At 43.0% G+C, this 18,347-nt stretch overlaps 2 protein-coding genes across 5 annotated transcripts in view; both read right to left on the reverse strand.

The window, feature by feature from the left end:
- Positions 1-8,880, reverse strand: part of Gbs-70e (Glycogen binding subunit 70E) — a 128,653-nt gene extending 119,773 nt beyond the window's left edge. For all 3 annotated transcript variants that reach the window (XM_076795049.1, XM_076795050.1, XM_076795048.1), the window contains exon 1: positions 8,285-8,880. The gene's annotated coding sequence lies outside the window, so the exon portion shown is untranslated. The remainder of the gene's footprint in view (positions 1-8,284) is intronic.
- A 1,735-nt stretch (positions 8,881-10,615) lies between these two features.
- Positions 10,616-18,219, reverse strand: Tnks (tankyrase). 2 transcript variants are annotated; one of them, XM_076795016.1, is made up of 12 exons: positions 17,881-18,219; positions 17,206-17,408; positions 16,800-17,125; positions 16,468-16,721; positions 16,020-16,353; positions 15,755-15,885; positions 15,447-15,675; positions 14,740-15,125; positions 14,170-14,622; positions 13,572-14,098; positions 13,147-13,496; positions 10,616-13,040 (listed from the first exon to the last, which is right to left on the reverse strand). In XM_076795016.1, the coding sequence occupies exons 1-12, from the start codon at positions 18,071-18,073 to the stop codon at positions 12,800-12,802; spliced, it is 3,627 nt and encodes a 1,208-aa protein (XP_076651131.1). In that variant the 5' UTR covers positions 18,074-18,219; the 3' UTR covers positions 10,616-12,799. The 2 variants fall into 2 exon arrangements, with proteins under 2 accessions (XP_076651131.1, XP_076651133.1); XM_076795018.1 differs by lacking the exons at positions 15,755-15,885; positions 16,020-16,353 and having other exon boundaries at positions 17,881-18,217.
- Positions 18,220-18,347: the final 128 nt, after the last annotated feature.

Below are 18,347 nucleotides of genomic sequence, written 5' to 3' on the forward strand. Positions count from 1 at the left end.
AATTAAATATTCGCCGTTCGCAGGCGGGTCTCATAGATACTGCAGCGAAAGCCGAGCATTGGTCCGAAAATATAGCATGATTGTATTTTATCGAGCGGTGCAGTCGGTAAAGCTCACGGGTGAATAACATCATCGTCTTAATTCCTGCAGATTTCGATGCACTTCTCGTGACAGCTGCTAATTAAGCGGTCATGCGAGTTTATCGCGTTCATGCGAATTATGTTCGCACGCCGACAGACGTACGGTGGGGGGGAAAAACTGTCCAACCAATTCCCGCGTAACGTTTCCAATTAATTTCTTATGTCTCCGTCAATAATCATGTTCGAACAATCAAATTATATTCTACTCTCGACATTAATCTCCATAAGTTTCTACTCATACGTTTCATTTTACAAATTGCTAATATTTGCTAATAAAAATTGCTGATACGAAGAATAAATTATTCGAACTTAATGTAAAGCTACGATTAAACGCGAGGGCCACGAATTAATTTGTACAATAACATTAGCACAGCACTGTCGTCCAATTACAAAAAAATCTATCGTAGATCGTTGATGGCACTCTACACTCTTCGGGTTTTTGTAATATCGATACGAGTTATGTAAACCGAATTATATAATCGATCGATAACGGGCAATACGTAAAAACACACGCAACGAGACAGATACACCAGATTAGGGTGGGGCGGAGCACATATTTCATTTATATACGTTGTTGTGTATAAATCATGCGTACGTACGTATTCGGAGACCTTTTAATGAACCGAATATCTCGCTCGGAACCTTTGAGCATGCCTGACCTACGATAACAACGGGCTTACGACGCTCTTTTTTCGTAGAATCGATGCAATTAGAAACGATTATAATTGAATATATTATTAACGCGTGTAATCGCGTCGTTATCGAAATATTTTGCGAACGAGGACTTCGTATCGGTACGATTGAACTTTTTCGTTAACGCCAGACAACTCGGATAAGGTTAACGGGGGTATACTGATTTTTCATCTTCAAAAAATCGATTTTTCTTTCTCTTGCATTGTCACGTACTCTGTTATCGCGCGAACCGACATTTTCTAAATTCGGCAAGTTTTTCTTATTTTTTTATCGCGCTAAAAGCCGAGAAGCATTAAAAAACCGGTAACTAAGATCTTTAATTTCTTTCAGTACAAGCAACAACTACATTCATACTGATTAATAAACAGGAATCGTGGCGATCGTCGACCCATGTTTTTTAAGCATACACTGTCAAAAAATATGTAACTCGTGTAATTTTGATTATTTTTACTTGAAAAAAAAATCACACGTGCACTTCAAACACTTATGAATACGTGTGCGAAATTTTGAGCCAAAAAGTTTAACAGTTCTCCTGAGGAAAATTCCTAAAGATCAGTAACAAATGGCACTCAAAACCAAAATACATCCTTTAAAACATGCTCTACGATAAAATATATAACTCATAGAATCTTGATTATTTTTACACAGAAAAAATCGTGTACGTAGTTCAAATATCCACAAACGTCTCCGCGAAATCCCAATGCAAAAGGTACAGTAGTTTCTCCGAAAAAAATTCCTTAAAATCCGCGTAACAGCGGCTTCGAAAATAGGAATACAAACACTACCGGAGGGGACTTCGAGTTGCCCGGTGGCAAAGCAAACTTTTCAACGGTAGAAAATATTCCGCTGTTAAACAAAATCCCTAGAGAACCGGTTCCCGTTTACCGAAAAGTGGTAAATCGTACGCTAGACGAACCGGTCCGCGAAATTTCAATATTTTCTCAAGCGAGTAGTTTCTATCGAGCGCGATGACCCTGTCCGTTCGTAGGCAGCCTTGGCACCAGTTATGCGTGTTAGTCCTTCGTCCTTCGCCGATAGTTTTTCGAAAGACACACGCACAATAAATGCATGACCCTGTGTCGCCAATCCGGGAAGTCCGATAAACGAGGTAATCAAACGATAACCGCAACAAAAACAATCCAAGGAAAAAGTCTCTAACCTTAAGGGTAAACTCTTGTGAAAGAAACAAACAAAAGCACACGCGCCCGTTGACACCGGAATAAAAAGACCATATCGAGGCCAGACCAGGGCTAAAAATACGCGCGCGTGCACGAATCCTTTACTCGCGAAAAAACTCACCAAACCGCTAAAACACGTAGACGCTCGTAAACTTTCTCTCCGCTGACATGTGCGTAGACCACGAGCTGGACGCGTGTACGCAACAGGAACATACTGAAAAACGTTATCTGATAGACAAGAGACCCGCGCTATTGCCTTGTCGAAGAGTAGTCGCCTTCTGTTTCACCCGTTTGTCCTAGTTTTTAACTATCCGGGCGCCGGTTTGCACAAATCCGATCGATTTTCTACAAAAATTCGTAGCCGAGTGTCTGCTGCATTTTTGTTTGAGGAATACTGTTCCTACACCGTGCAATTAGATTTTGCAATTGGATCCCTCTAGGGTTCCCGAGCAAAAATCTAATCGATTTTTCTATAAAAATTCGCAAATTCAGTTTCTGCCTCTGTGCGAGCATATTTTCCGTCTATTAAAAATGCATCAAACGCAAACGGCAGAAACGTTTAAAAATACTAATATAATAAGTATTAGGTTAATATTGTATGAACTCCGGCTCGTTAAATGACCGATAAAAGAACATGATACAGTTTTCACATAAAAATCCGCATTTACAATGGCTGCAGGAATTCTAAAATACGACATTTTGTACGATTCCGTTTCGTCTTTGTCCCTCGACATTGGTTGAAGTCTGTAGCTCTATCTAAAAAATGGAACCGGAGCTGGTTCCCGGTGGGAAGGTCTGGTAGGGTTGCGCGTAGGGTTATAGGGCTGTCTAGGCTGGTCCAGCGAATTTGTAAATGGCGAGGCACGCGAGCAGGCGTAACAGTTCTCAGACCGGTATTTTTCAGTGATCAAAGGCGCCACTGAGGTCGGATCCTCAGCTCTGTTATCTCGTCGTGTTTCTGGTTCGAAGCAGCCCGATAACCGACATATCCTTGCCGACAGTCGTACACCCTCCAGCGCGGAATCTTACCGGACAAAGTTTAATCGCCGAAACCATAAAGAAGACGCAACACGTCGCGTAGATCGCGCGAGATGCTTTTGTGTACCCGATAAAGGGAAAACCGTCTCGCGATAAAACTATTCCGTCACGCCGAGCATGTCGGACGTATCTCTGAACATTTGTCTGGGGACATAGAATCTTGCGACGCCGCGTCTAGTTACTTTTATCTTTTCTCTATGTTCGCCAATTTCGCTCGAATTTCGTTCAAACTTTATCCCAGAATTTCCGATAGCGTTTTCGAAACTACGCAACAGATCGTAATCGGTAATTGTAACAAGATTACTACCGCGGTACTTTATGGTCGATCTGGAGTTGTTACCGATCGTGATCTATTCGATCTTCAGTGTAGATAAAGCGAATATTTGACCGCGGCAAATTCCTCGCGATTCCCAGAATGTCAAGCGACGAGTGTTTCAACGTTTTATCCCCGTCTCGATCATCTTGATCGATCGATAATGGTGAAAACACGATGGCGGAGATAGCCATGGTTAATCACGTCGAGCATACGAGACCTCTATAGTATACTATATTTACACGGTCGATAAAGATAGATTGCGTGTTTAGAATATAATTATGCCGAGATACGCTGGAATCTTCGCACGGCCAACGATAGCCTCTTGACTTTCGCTGATTTGTATGTGGAACAATAAGCTATGAGACGCTGATACGCAGATAGCCAATGTTAGATAAATCAGTCAACGTGACCGTGCAAGTAAATATGCATTCTGGTAAATAATTTCAACGGATCTCGACAGCGATCGTTTTTATCGCGACCATTTCGTTCTGCAACCACCAAGTCCCTAAATATACGGCATAGTTTCCCTTATGAAACGAAAAATCTAGGCGTACTGGTGAACAAATTTTTCATAGAATTTCGACCCAAATGATTTTTCTCTCGACAACTCAACTGTGATCACAGTTCATTTTCCCCGAACAGCTTGTAGCTTCTCTCGTGAAACGAAAAATCTAGGGAAATCTATTTTCACATTTCGATCGTGGTGGATCTCGACACTTTCGACAGAATTTCGAATGATTTCTGGTATAAAGAGCAGAGAAATTCCCGTAAGAGGAGCTCTAAGAAGATCTAGAGAGATCCATATTTACATTTTTATTTCTAGCGGCTTGTTTGGTAGATTAACAGTAGTGTAGTAGATTCACAAAGGTCGTCTGATGCGAGGAGCTCCGAGAAGGGAGCAGCGGTCCAGAAAAGGTTCAGTAACGACTAAGCCTAAAATAGATTCCGAAGGGCATCACTGATCTACCCCATTCGGACCGGCATTGTGTAATTTCCAGGCAGCTGGGACCGGCGTATTCAAAAGCCGTGACATAATAGCCATTAGTGAGTCACGTGTCGGCGTGGCTGCCGAAACTAAACAGTCCACATACGCGCGCGCGCGCGCGTACGCACACACGCACGCACACGCTTTTTCAAACGGCCCGATGTTATGTAAGCCGACGACGGGGCAACAAACTATCGTTCGGCACGTTCACCGGGACAAATCGCTGACAATCCTCTGCGCGCACTTGTTCGATGCGATGGAAACGCATTTCCGGAACGCGGTGAATACCATTCCTTATTGGACGAATCGGGCAGGAAAAATTGCAAACATTCCGACGCCTTAACTATCATACTAGCCACGCAATTATGTGTCTACATTACTAGACTGCGGATTTTATGCTTTTATAAAAAAAAAAAAATGGACAAAAACAGCGGACAGATCGAAAGAATTTAAGAATGTGAATATGTTATTAATTAACACTAGGCTTACGGGACCCGTCAAAACGACGGGTTCTAATATTTTTAATTTACGTGGAATTACTCAACGAACTTATTTCCTTAGGTATATATTATTTAAAAAATGGCTGAAAACCTGGATAGACACAGTCCTCTTATTTTTATAAAGTAATGTATAGAATTCATACGAGCTTACATTAATATCTGAAAACTACTGAGTTAACAACTGTCTCAAATATCCCTATCATGTATCCTTACTATAAAGTAATGTAAAATACTCACTTTTAATGCTCCGTAAACCTAGTGTTAAGCTGGAATGAATGCATCGTATTTACATATTTTAGGTATTTCTACTGCCTCGCATTCGGTCCGCTCATTTTCATTATAGATGCATAAAAACCACTTTCTACGTTCTCCTATGTCAATTATTTTTGCGGGACGACCGCGATATCGCGAATTCATTCGTACGTCGGAGTGTGAATGGGCAAAGGCGGAATCGCGAAAATCGGCTTTTCGCGGAGCTTTCTCCGGAAGTTGCACACCGCAGTGTGTTACGCGTGGGAATTGCACGTGCAAACAATTCGTCGAGTGTGTCGACCAGGTCGAGTAGGCGTCCGCGAAAGACGAGTGACCGGAAAACGCGTACTTGTGCGGAGGCCGGAGAACAAGCGGGCACGCGCACTTAAAAACGAGCAAAATGTATTTTAAGAGAGCAGTCAAGCCGGTTATGAGAAGAAATCTGCCATGAACAGGCCTCGGACACGACTCATTGGAGACATTACCAGCGTTACTTTGCATGTACCTAAACCTCTGTGCTCGAATGCGCTCGAAAATAAAACATTCCGAGAAAAATCCGCGACACATGCTGTTCCCGACTGGTCGTAACTTGTAATCCCCCGTGCGATCGCCATTGCTATCTGTTTGCTAGAGTTCCCGCGTCGACAACGACAAGCCAGCCTACCAGAAAAACATATCCTCCAAATAATTTCTCAAAAATTCCTACTTTTACCGTTTCTCGCTCCATCTACCAGTTTTTGCGAAACTGCTAAAAATTCGCAGTCTACGATCTACGACCGGTATGCAAAGAACTAATTACCATGTCTGATGCATGGAATAATTTGCGGTATTTTTAAAATCGACCCGAAGATCGAGTTTTTGTTGAAACGCAAACAAACAAAAAAATATTACGCAGTCCGCGATCTATTATCGGTACGAGGTGGGAAAATAATTGCTATTTCTGCAACGTGGAATAATTTATAGTAATATTTTTAGAGGCAGCGTGAAAAATATCAAGCCGCGCCAAGACGACGACGACATTTTAAGTTGGCAATACGTTCGAACTATAAAGATAAACTGCTACGCTAATCAACCAGTGAACCGTATACTGGATGTCAGAGCGTTAGAAGGAATCAGTTTTATTACGTCCCGCTGTTAAAAATAACTAGCACCGCCCGATGAAAGACCCGGGGACACGATCGAGTCGCTAGTAATATTTATTTATTGCTCCCGGTGGTGTGTCGTGAGGTCAGGAGCCCGTTAATCGGTCCCCCGTTCGCATCATTCAAAAGCCACCGGAGAGATTAAACAATAACGCTACTAATAACATGGCTCTTCCCGCCCATAAGCATCTAATCGGACGGCCGGGAGGAGTCGGTGTTCTTTCTTTATTCCACGATAAAACCGCGCGCTTCTCTGAAACACGTAGATAACCGTGCAAAGCCTTTCTGGAATTTTCGTTTCACCCCTTCCGTTCCATTTGCATATTTCTTTCCTTCGCGCTGGCAGCGCGCGAAAATTCCTCGACAACTATACCTTCGATCGACGATACTATTCTCCTCCCCCCACTCCTGGCACGAGTCCAATAAAAATTGTAACAATATCATAAAGAACTGTTCGCCCCTCCGTTGAATTACTCGCTACATCAGAAATACCATAGACCACGAAATAAGTGCGAGGGATTAATTTGAATTTCTGTTCGACTCTTTGTTGGATTACTTCCTGGGTCAGAAATGACTAAACATTTTCTTTCCTGGGAAATTATAGACCACGAAACAAGTGCGAGGGATTAATTTGAATTTCTGTTCGAGAACTAGATAAAAATTCTAATTGGAGCTTGCACGGGGGCGCTGCAGTACTCGAGGGTCGATACATTTCTTCGGTAAAGAAGTCGGTTACGGTTGGTTTTAAATGATTTCAATGATGGTCATTACTATGTCGGGGCTTTTTTTGTTAGGGGTAGCATATGTGGCACGGCATTCGTGACATTCTGTGCGAACGTTATCTCGCGCACTTTGTTTGTAAACAAAGGGGTCTGCCTCACGCAGACGATAATACCAGCGTCCGGACTATAAATGAACTTTATCGCGGGTTATAGCTGCATAGTGCTGCAACTAATTGTGTAACCCGTCTCGGTTACATAAGAAATTGTTGCGGATGCGCGACGAATGCGTTCCCCGAGTCGCGTGCACAGATTCCGATGCAGATCGATTGGGAGTTCACATGTGGACGGGTCTAGTGAGTTTTTCGGTCTATTTGCAGGAAGGTTGCCTGTCATGATATGCTAGTTTTAACCATTGTCAATCTGCTCTGTAGATGGTCGGCTTGCCAACAATATTTGTTCCGAATAGAACCTAACAATGGCCGAATCGAATCGCCAGGATTCGAACGGAGAAATCTTTCAGATTTTAACATTGGAGTGACAAAACTGAAGAATGATGTAATAAAAAACGAAAAAAAAAAACAAATAACAATTCTTGATTTAAGTCAGTAGGATTCGAACGAGAAAATTTATTGAATGAATTATAATATCGGAGTGGCATGTAGATAGCGAGCATGTATTGCCAGTAATGAATTCAATAAAATATGACAATTCTTGAATTAAATCAATGACGGATATTAATACTGGAGCGACGCAAATGAGAAATGTCTGTAGATTACGAACACACATTACTAGCAATACAACGAATAAAATATAACCAGCAGTAAAGTCGTTAGGATTCAAACAGTGACATGCGAAAGACCTTTTACATTCGAAGACTACAATGACATGAATAAAAACAGTCTGCAGATAGTGAGCTCACATTGGCAACAATAAAAATACAACGAGTCGTAAATCGAGGGAAATGCCAAACACTTTCCGAATTCCAACCGGCGAATGCCGTTGCGTCAGAAATGAAAGCAAAATCATTTCATTATTTGCAGCATCGTTTTCGCTTCACACTTGACAGAAAAGTCTTCGGTACAGAATTCCCTCTCGCGTGAAAAATAGCAGTGAGCAAATTCGAAATACTTCTGGACCGTTGGAGCGACATGAATGGAAAAGGTCTGTAGATGAGCGAGCATGTATCGGCAACAGTAGGCCCAATAGAAATACAACGATTGCCGAACAAACTCGCCGCAACGCGAGTCGATAAAAAGATAGGATTGAACATGCAGATATTGTCGTTGCGGTGACAACGAACGAAGCTCTGGCTACTCACGTATTTGTTCGTCTCCGGTGAATGGGAAGATGCAGTCTCGCGGTGTCTGGTTGCTCCGAACGGGGCACAAACGTTGCCTTACGCGGGCTGAACTTTTGAGATCACCAGTGATTAAGAGAGTCTTCGATCCACGAGAGCGCGATCTTCGGGATCTTTGAGCACAAGAAAATCCCGTGTGTCTGGGGTGGTGTCGAGCGCGTGCGAGATCGTGAAACCGGCGTGCGAGCTTGTTTCTCTCGCGTGGCGGAGGAACGATTCAGTACATGCGTCGCCGACGAGGTTCATCGGCTGTTCATTCTGTCGTTGGTTATGGACACTTACGGACTAGTTTTTTATTATTTTTTTTTTTTACCGTCGAGTCAAACGCAAGAAGGTTTTAACGAAGTAACCCCTTGGCTGGTCGCCGGCGCGAATCGCCCGATCTGACCTCCTCGTCCGTCCGACTGCGTCTGAGAGCACCGGCGCAAGTGTCATCCGACCATACGTCGCTGACAAGCCGGCGCGCGTCGCTCTGCGCACGCGCCGACCGCAGCCTCGTGAGTTTCACGTGATTCCCGGCCGTCGACCAATGGGGTGCCGCCGGGGCCCGCGTGGACGCATTCTTAACACGGTGCTGGCGACAAACTCGATTCGCGGGCCAGAAGTTAATAGGAATCGAGAAAAGGGAACGATCAGCCGGTTTTTACCTGAATTTTTAATTACCGATTCCCTCTGTACAACACCATCGACAACCGAACGACACCGATCATGATTTATTAACGGAGCCCACGCGAAAGCGGCCGCCTTTTCGGTGGTCACTTCCCCGAGGCGCATGCTTTCATGCAAATAATAAAATAAACACGTCATCAGGCATTGTCATCTTGATAAAAATTATACGATAATTCTGAGTTACGAGTAACAACGGGTGATCCAGTTTTCTTCTTCCAAACTTCGCGGGTCCTATAAATAGGAGCATGTTGTGTAAACATTGACTCTCGGACACTTTAACCCCTTGCCATTTTAATTCGTTCGCGGCTATTATGATTGGAAGTTCTTTATCTTTAGTCGATTTCGAATAGAAAAGAAATGGCGGAGACGAGTGGCATTCGTGGTTGGTAAAATTCCGTTCGAAATGGCTAACTCGTTATTGTAATAGTATCTTGAGGATATTTGTAGACACTAGGACGATAGATTATATTTTTTGTAGACGGTCAGTTCTGTATTTATAATTGCGGATAACATTTAGAATTATAAGATAAACCGACGGTCTATTCTTACGTGGTATCGAACAAGAAAATAATTCACTATCGCTCTCTACGTTTGTCACGACTTATACTGTTTAATACAGTATTCGAGAGCCTGTGTTTTTGTACAACGTTTCACCTTATTGTTATAGTGCGCGCTAAAAACTGGGACACCCTGTATGAACACCGACAACCTTCGCAAATTTTAAGCCACGTGAAATGATCAATCATTTCTGTCGTTTTTATAATTACGGGTGCGTAACAGCTTTACTCTGGGATAATGAAAGAACAGTACAAGATGTCATTCGAGTACAGAGTGTACTGTTTATTTGCAAGTATCCCGAGTAAATCGACCGATTCGAAGCGAAGGAAGACCTGGATTGAAAATCACAACAGGGATGCGTCAACACAAGTAATTATTAATCACATTAACGACAGGATCAGGCTCCCAGGATTGTGCCCTTTCGGTAGCCGTGTACGCAAGCAGCCGTGAATCATAGAACGAAGGTGGGAACGTTAACGAAACGGACGGGCTAATTTATAATGTTTGTCAGCGAATCTGAAAGTTACGTTTATCGGTGGTTTATATTATATGAACCGGTTGCGCAATAAAAGTAACGTTTGCCTGATAAGAATTTGTAAACAGAGTACGAGTCGCTCTACGATCGTCGGTCATTCAAAGAAATTCGGTTCACTCTCTGTCGCTTATTGCTGGTACGGAGATGCGGGCGGGGTGGAAACGCAGGTACAAACGCCAGGTAACACGAGACGCCGCCATGTCGCCTCAAGGCGAAGATGTCTATTATATTCTAGCGTGCTCCGTTAAGTCCATTGTCGCACGAAAGATTACAAACACCTAAAACTTGATACCTCTCCTTCCCACCATTTACCGCGGGGGAGGAACGCAAAAGCATCGTCGCGCGAAGGACAATGTCCACTCAATTAAATTTTTCAGCCTGTCGTGTATCGTTCGGACAAACAAACTTGTACCGGACCGTTCTGCCGTATCCGTATCGTTATCGCGCAATTTATTGGAACACCGATTTTTACCAAAGAAATTAATCGCAAGGCGAGGAGACGACAAAATAAAGTATAAAGATCGGACGTAACGATAAAAAGAATTTCTTTTTTTTCTCTCTTCTTATTCTTCTTTGAATCAGTCAATTTTTTTTTCTTTTCGACTTCTTACAGTTAAAGCATAATGATCGAACACGCTCGATTGACTGTCTCGGCTTTAAATGCAACCAACGCAAGGACAGATCTTTTTTTATTTTAGTCTGTGTTAGCTCATCTTGTTTCGCTTTTTATTTTCTCTCTATCTTCTCTGTGTCTCTGTGTGTGTGTCGAAATTGAACGAATGTCGGATTTTTGTTGCATCATCTTGAGCACTCGCTTAACGAACACATACTTGATATATACACCCATAAATAAAACCGCCACCTAAATAATTATGGGAGTGCGCCGAGATAATATTTGAAAACCATTCGTTTCCCTCGAACACTCGTACAATTATGTAGTCGCATACTCTTCTTTTTATTCGTTTCTTTTTTTTTTCTTTTTCTCTTGTTGATTGAGTTATTGGTGGCTTCGTTGCCCGATGTATACGCACACAAACAATAAAACGATTCGTTCGAAGCAAGATTACTTCTATTATATTTTTTCCCTTTTTTTTAGAAACGTCGCGCTTCATCTACAACAATAAATAAGGAGAATGATTTTCTATTCGTGGAGCATCATCGCGATGACCGTGATTGCTTCGCGTAACGGAATACTTTCGATTATGATGAAATTGGTTCGCATGATCTATACGTTAAACCCACTTTCTTCTCGTTAATTAGTGGTACGTTGGAGAAAAAAATACAAAAAAAAAAAGAAAAAAGAAAAGAAATGACTTCGTTGTCTATTTTAAAAGATGAAAGTATGCTTGCGATTAGACTGTATGACCTGAGAGAAACCAAATCACAACTCGCATAAAAGTGTATATAATTGGCTAATGATAACCAATCAGCGTGTTTCGTTGAAAAAGAAAAATATACGTACAATAAAATGTATATGTTAATATGTACAGTATTCAAAAATTACTACGAGCTTATAGGAACCCTGTTGATAATATCGTCAACATGAATGAATTATTCTATGCCTGATCTCTATATCAACCGAATATATATAAAATACTCGCGTACGCGTATATGTACATGTTAGAGGTAAAGTCCGACAAATCGAATTCAAATGAAAATTCGTAATCTCCGTGACGTGTGATGATAGAAGCTCCGCAAGAACGGTACGAATACTAAATATAATACCATTCGTTGTGTGAATCAATTTTCATTTTGGTTCATCGGACAGTTATTTAAAAATTAAATATCCCCCCCCCCCCCAGACTTTACCTGTAACGCATATGATTAGAGCAGTTACTTCTCACCAGCATAATTGTCTAATTCAAAATTGACACCGACGTAGAAATATTCGTGTCTTCCGTCCAAAAAGATTTCCTATCTTCGAAAGACACACCATGCCACACCGCATAATCCGATGACAATTTAGGCGTAATAACTAGCAGTTATTATAATTACTTCTGCATACATAATATGTGTGCAACGATAACATTATCGTTAATCTCGGACATAATGACCATTAATCCTATCATAAATCCTACATACGTATCATGATTTTCCGCGAATAAAGACAAACATTTATCGATTCACATAAAAAATCATGCTGGTCTTTGATATTCTAATTCATGCTGATATAATATATACACCGTAGTTAATATACATCAATAATCAGTCGTGTATGATTGCGTGGTCGAATCGGACCATTACGTTATCACAAATAAATGCTAAAAATTAAATGTCCTATCAATTGTCTTCTTTGAACTTTAAATGAACAGACCCGACAGATACAGCTAATGGTCGCTTATCGCTGCGTAATGAATTCATTAAAGTGACCTTCATGCTTCGGCGCAAAACAATTACAAAAAAAAACAAAAAAAAAACAAATGGAAGAATCGATTGGAAAATCGAAATCAAATTAGAACCGTTTCACTCTGCGGACACGTGTCTCGGTTATTCCCGGCTAAAAACAGTTTTCCCAAAAAGTTCCTAATCGTTAAAGGAAGGAGTATCCTATCTGAATGTTCTTCGCGACGAACGAATATTTTTGATGATTGACACCCCTGTAGTGAATGTAATACACGCGTGTCGTTGTACGATTAAGACAGTGTGTTACATGTTCGAGGTCTCTGGCAGCAGCAGAGACTTCGCAATCTTGCCGCAGGGCTGGACTCTTCCGATCACCGTTCCTCGACACTTTCGCTTCCTCCGGTCTCCGGCTGAGGCCTTGCGATCTGGTAGGTGATCAGGTATTCCGGATATGCTTGTTCACCCCTGTAGACCACGTACTCTGGGAAAACCAAGCCACCCTGCGACGGCCTGCCCATCACACTGTGATGACCGGGCGGCGCGTGAGCCATCTTCATCGCGGAGAATTGCAAAAATGATTTGCCCAGCGTGACGCGACAAAGTAACAGGTGTCTACAACCGGTGAACATTACAGAATAGAACATCATTCGCATATTTTAGATTTTGGATACAGTACGGCTCCTGTACTGCACGATCCTGAGTACGGCTCAGTACTCACCTGTGGCAAATGTAACAGCTCCTGTCCTTGTGAGCTGGACATCCGGTGCCCCCGCATATTCCGTAAACGTATTGATTGCTTTTACTGCTGTGCTCGGCAAAATAAATTCCAGCGCCGAACATGCCGCCGATGTAAGCGTGTCGCTCATCGAATCCCTTCTGAACAATGGCATTGATAAATGGACTGCCATGGAACAGCATCCTTTCATTCGCCTGAGGCAAGGTAGAGCCAGAAGTGGTCCTAGAAGTGGTGCCAGGAGAGGAGGGTGCCGCAGCGCCGACTTCTTCTGCCACTTCCTGTCTCCTGTGCGCGTAACGCTCCCACAGTTTCCGATTTTGCACTTTTTGTATCTATTTCACAGAAAAAAATTAATCCTCAACCCGTGTCCAACGCATATATCTCTTAATCGATCGACGTGAACATACCCTAACTATGTTGTATCTCGAAAATATGCCACCGGAGTGACCATTGTCTCTATGTTGTCTAATAGTACCCTGCATCTCCTCTTCGACCGCTAAAAATTCCTTGTCCTCCGCCAGCAAGTCCACCAAAAGCGTTCCAGGTGTCAGAGTCGGCTGCCAAGGAGTGCCAGCAGTGGTGTTTAGAAGTTTCTCCATTCCCTTGATCAGCTTATGCCTGTATCCATACGCAGAGACGCCGACTTGCTTCAGATCCTCGTGGCCCATCTCTGCCAGAATGTCCAGCGTGATCTGTTCCCGTTCGAACAATTCTAGCAAGTGCTCCAGACCGAGGCTCTGAAGAAAACCAGCCACGGTGGTGATGTTCGTATTGTCTTTCGGATCTTTAGAGTCCCTCTCGGAGCACGTTTCGGATGGAGGCATCGGGCTCAAGCAAGAAGATGGTCTAGCAAGAGGTACACAGAGAGTCATTGCCGTTCCCGAAGGCATGATGACGGTTTCTTGGGTGAGTGGCGGTGGCGGTGTAACTGGAACTGAATAAAGTTCAATCAGTGAAGAGATGAACTCATCAAGCAGTGGATATTACATTTAAAAATCTGTTTACCTGCAACGATACTAGGCGGCCTACTGTTAATAGTGTTATTACCATTACCACTCAAGTTAATGGCTACTCCCAAGCCGCCGTTGCCCGATGGCACCGAAGGTACAACTTGCTGCGTAGCCATAGCATCTTGCAACAAGCATCTCACGTCATCGGCGCTAGCTAGATCCACAGGCGTCTGTCCCTCTTGATTTTTCAAGAAGGGATCCGCGCCGTGGGCTAGCAAAAGGGCGCACAGTTGTGTCCTTCCCTTCTGCGCTGCCTCGTGAAGCGGCGTGAAGCCCCATTTATCGGTCGCGTTCACCACAGTGTTATACTTAATCAGTAACGCAGCGATGTCCAAGTGACCGTAACTCGAAGCATTGTGCAACGGTATCAATCCCCCTTTGTCTTGAGCGTTCACGTCGGCTCCACGTTCGAGCAAGAATTCTGCCACTTCCAAGTTATTGTATCCCGCTGCATTAAAATATGATCAATTAGAATGCATGATTATTAGAGGTGTGCGAGAACCCGGCTCGTCTCGACCCAATACCTTCCCGACTTATAGCGAGAGATAAGCTCGATGCAACTCACCGGCTAAGTGTAACGGAGTACTGTTGCGACCCTGCGCGTCCCTACAATTGATATTATCTTGGGTAACTAGTCGTTGCACTCTGGCCAGATTGCCTTTCTTCGCCGCATCTAGGAGAGCACTGTTTCCTCGCAACAAGTCCGCCACGTCTTGGTCACCGTCTCTGACTAAATCCAACGGCGTCGCGCCGTCTCTGTTCTTTTTGGTGGCGTCCGCACCGTGTCTCAATAACAATCGAACTATCTCGTATTTTCCTTTGGCAGCAGCCTCGTGGAGCGGAGTGAACTTCCACAGATCGGCAACGTTCACCGATGCACCGTGTTTTACTAACAATTCCGTTACCTCGTAATGACCGTAAGAGCAGGCATTGTGTAAGGGAACCAGTCCACTGAAAGCGTAAAAGTTGGTTCTATTAAATATTGCGTTGATCCCAATTAATTCCAAATATACTAGGTGAGTTATTTAACTGTACCAACTAATTTATTCGTAACTCGTAACCTACTTGTTGCGTCAAAAAATGTTTCCAACAAAAGTTGTTAGACGTTAACAATGCAATGTATACAATGTAATAATTGGTTTATTATATTTCACTTTTTTATCGAGATAAGAAGAATATCTCGGTAACTATTACTTTTTTACCTTATATGCTTTATGTAACGAATAGATTACAAGTGAATTGAGAATAAAGAAGTGTTTTAAGAATATTTACCCTTTATCTTTGGCGTGTACGTCTGCTCCATGTGCCAATAAATATTCGACTACAGGCACTCTGTTAAATCCCGCTGCAAAGTGCAGCGGCGTGGAGTGCCTACCATCCAAGTCACGGCAATTAACGGCATGCGGGTTCGTTTGCAAAATTCGTTCGACCGCCGCTAAATCGCCGGATTTGCTTGCCTCCAAAAGCTGGGCTTCAGCGTCATCCGTCGAGCTCGGCGGATCTAGAAAACAAAAATGAGAACGGGAACATTCTTTGGTTACAAAAATACTTTCTGCATTGAGACAAGTTAGAAGTCGAACCTTGTAGTATTTTAAGGACATTTTCTGCAGCTACTTGTGCCGCAGTATAGCCCTGAAGCGATACTATAGATGGATCAACATTGTATGATAACAATATTCTGCAAGCTTGCACATTGTCTTCTCTAACGCACCTGTTTGTACAACAAGATTTTTTAATATGAAAAAAAAATATATATATACGAATCAAGCAGCTCTTCAGAGAGAGAATAAATAATGTATAACTGAACAACATTTGCGCAACGATTTTAAACGGTTGAAACGGTACCTGTGTAGTGCAGTTTGCCCTAATCCATCTAAAGCATTGACTTTAGCATTATGTCTAAGTAGCACATCCATTGCATCGTAATGAGAGTGATCAGTGGCCACGTGAAGTGGCGTTAGAAAGTCTTTATTTTTCTCATTTAAGGCAGCGTTTTTCCTAATCAATGATTCTATTACTTGTTTTCTCTTGGGACAGGGAGATGCAACGGCACAGTGCAGTGGTGTGTCCCCAGTATATGGGTGTTTAAAGTTTACAACTTCTTGGGACAGGTACTTTTTTAACTTAGTAAGATCTGCCTGCCTGCAGGCATCCAAGAGGCAGTGTCCCTTGTACTCGTCTACAATTAAAGTGTATCTAACAAAGTCATGTTCCGTCTGTATACTATTTTCGTTCGTTTGCTTGTTTTAAATTCAACAAACACAAGAAAGGAAAGAAAAGGTGATCAACGTACATGCTAATCGTTCTTGCAGTTCCAATGTCGGGGCCACGTCAATGGCGCTTTTACTGTGGCAGTTTAATTGAGTTGGATCCGCACCCTCGCTCAAAAGCAGCGAGCACACCTCGGCTCTGGATTTACTAGCAGCTTCGTGCAGCGGGGTGAACGCCCACAAGTCGCTCGCATTGACAGCTGCACCGTGTTTAAGAAGCGCCTCGGTCACTTCAAAGTGACCGTAAGAACAGGCATTGTGGAGTGGAACAAGACCCCTGTGACATATTCACAAATCGCGTTAAAACATTACAACCTGCTGAATTCCATCAGCTGAACGCTTTAAAAATAATTACCCTTTATCTTTAGCATGAACATCCGCACCATTCTGCAGCAGAATTTGCACAACTCTGGACCTATTGTACCCAGCAGCTAAATGCAAAGGCGTCGATCTCCTGCCATCGCTCGCGTGACAGTTTACATTTAATGGATTCAGAAGCTGCAAGAGACGTTCCTCGTTCCCTGACCTTGCTGCCTCCAGCAATTCATCCTTTTTATATTCTCCTGTTAATACTGGTTTAGTCGCAGGGTCTGCTAACTCTAAAGCTGTCTTCCCTTCCGTGTTTCTTATATTCGCATCTGCCCCGTGTTGCAGCAGAGCTATACACACGTCTATTTTACCCTGCAAAAAGGATCAGAGCATGAACTATGAACTTTGAAGTCTATTAAAAAAACAAAGGACATAGTTGGTAGAAGAAATACCTTAATGGCAGCTTCGTGCAAAGGAGTATAGTTCCAATTGTCCCTAGTGTTCGGATTAGCCCCTGCTTCCAACAGAAGTCTTACCACATCTGAGTGTCCAAAAGAACAGGCATTGTGCAAGGGATGCAATCCACCGTCGTCACGTGCTTGAATGGACGCTCCAGCAGAGAGCAGGAATTCTACTACGTCCCTCCTACCGTAACCTGTGTTTCAATCACAGAAAATAAATTAATCACAAAAAATTGTTTCCAGCAATAGAAATGCAATTAAAGACTGAGGATCTCTATGCAAAATAAAAATATCCTTGATTGATTGCGAAGTACAGGAGCCAGATCCGTACTTTTTTAAATAGTTTTAACAACTCGAAAAAAATAAAGCGTTATTCTTAAATTCTTAAATTCTACTGTTTCAAATAGTGTCTGCTCATGTCTGCTATGAATGCAGAGAATCTGCAGTCTAGGGATTGAAAAGTTCGAGTGCATCGGAGTAATTATTTACAACTGTAGAATGACAACATTCGAAAGTCAGTATTATCAGTAGTGGATGTTTGCGACACGGCGTTGGGACATCGTGTTCTCGACCGTGAGCGACTTGCAAAGGAGAATTGCAATCCGCGAGTTCGATTTCTTTGGAGAAGCGCAATTGAAAAAAGAACTCGTGGAACGACGAGCTTACCAGCTGCAAAATGCAGGGGGGTGGACTTGCGTCCGGCAGTGTCTCGAGCATTGACCGTCTTCGGTGTAACCAACGCCTTTACCCTCGGGAGGTCTCCAGTTTTGCAGGCCTCGAACAGCTCTCTCAACGGATCACCGTTCCCCGATCCCGACAGGGAATCAGCATTTGTCAACGTCGATCTACGTCCTGCCATTTTTACACCGCCATTTTCACGCCACTGTCCCGAGTCCCGACGGATACACTTCACTGGCTCATAGTGTTGAAAGCTTTCACGACGACACCGAGATGAGTTGCTATGGCACAACCCAGTGGCGCCGCCTTCCACCCAGAAACACTCGTTTTTTAAAACTCCTACGCCATACTGCACCGATCTCTTGTAGACGTGAAACTACTACGTTTTTCCAGATCCTATTTCCATTGCGCATGCGTCCGCAAGTGGATCCATCATGGATCCGACTTGGACATTA

The sequence above is a fragment of the Halictus rubicundus genome, chromosome 10 (genome assembly GCF_050948215.1).
Source record: "Halictus rubicundus isolate RS-2024b chromosome 10, iyHalRubi1_principal, whole genome shotgun sequence".
Classification (NCBI taxonomy): domain Eukaryota; kingdom Metazoa; phylum Arthropoda; class Insecta; order Hymenoptera; family Halictidae; genus Halictus; species Halictus rubicundus.

Coding starts and splice junctions, on each gene's coding strand:
- Tnks (XM_076795016.1), bottom strand. CDS start 18,073: ATGGCAGGACGTAGATCGACGTTGACAAATGCTGATTCCCTGTCGGGA. Junction 15,676..15,754: donor TGTCCTTAAAATACTACAAG/GTTCGACTTCTA, acceptor TTTGTTTTCTAG/ATCCGCCGAGCTCGACGGAT. Junction 14,623..14,739: donor TACTCCGTTACACTTAGCCG/GTGAGTTGCATC, acceptor ATTTTAATGCAG/CGGGATACAATAACTTGGAA.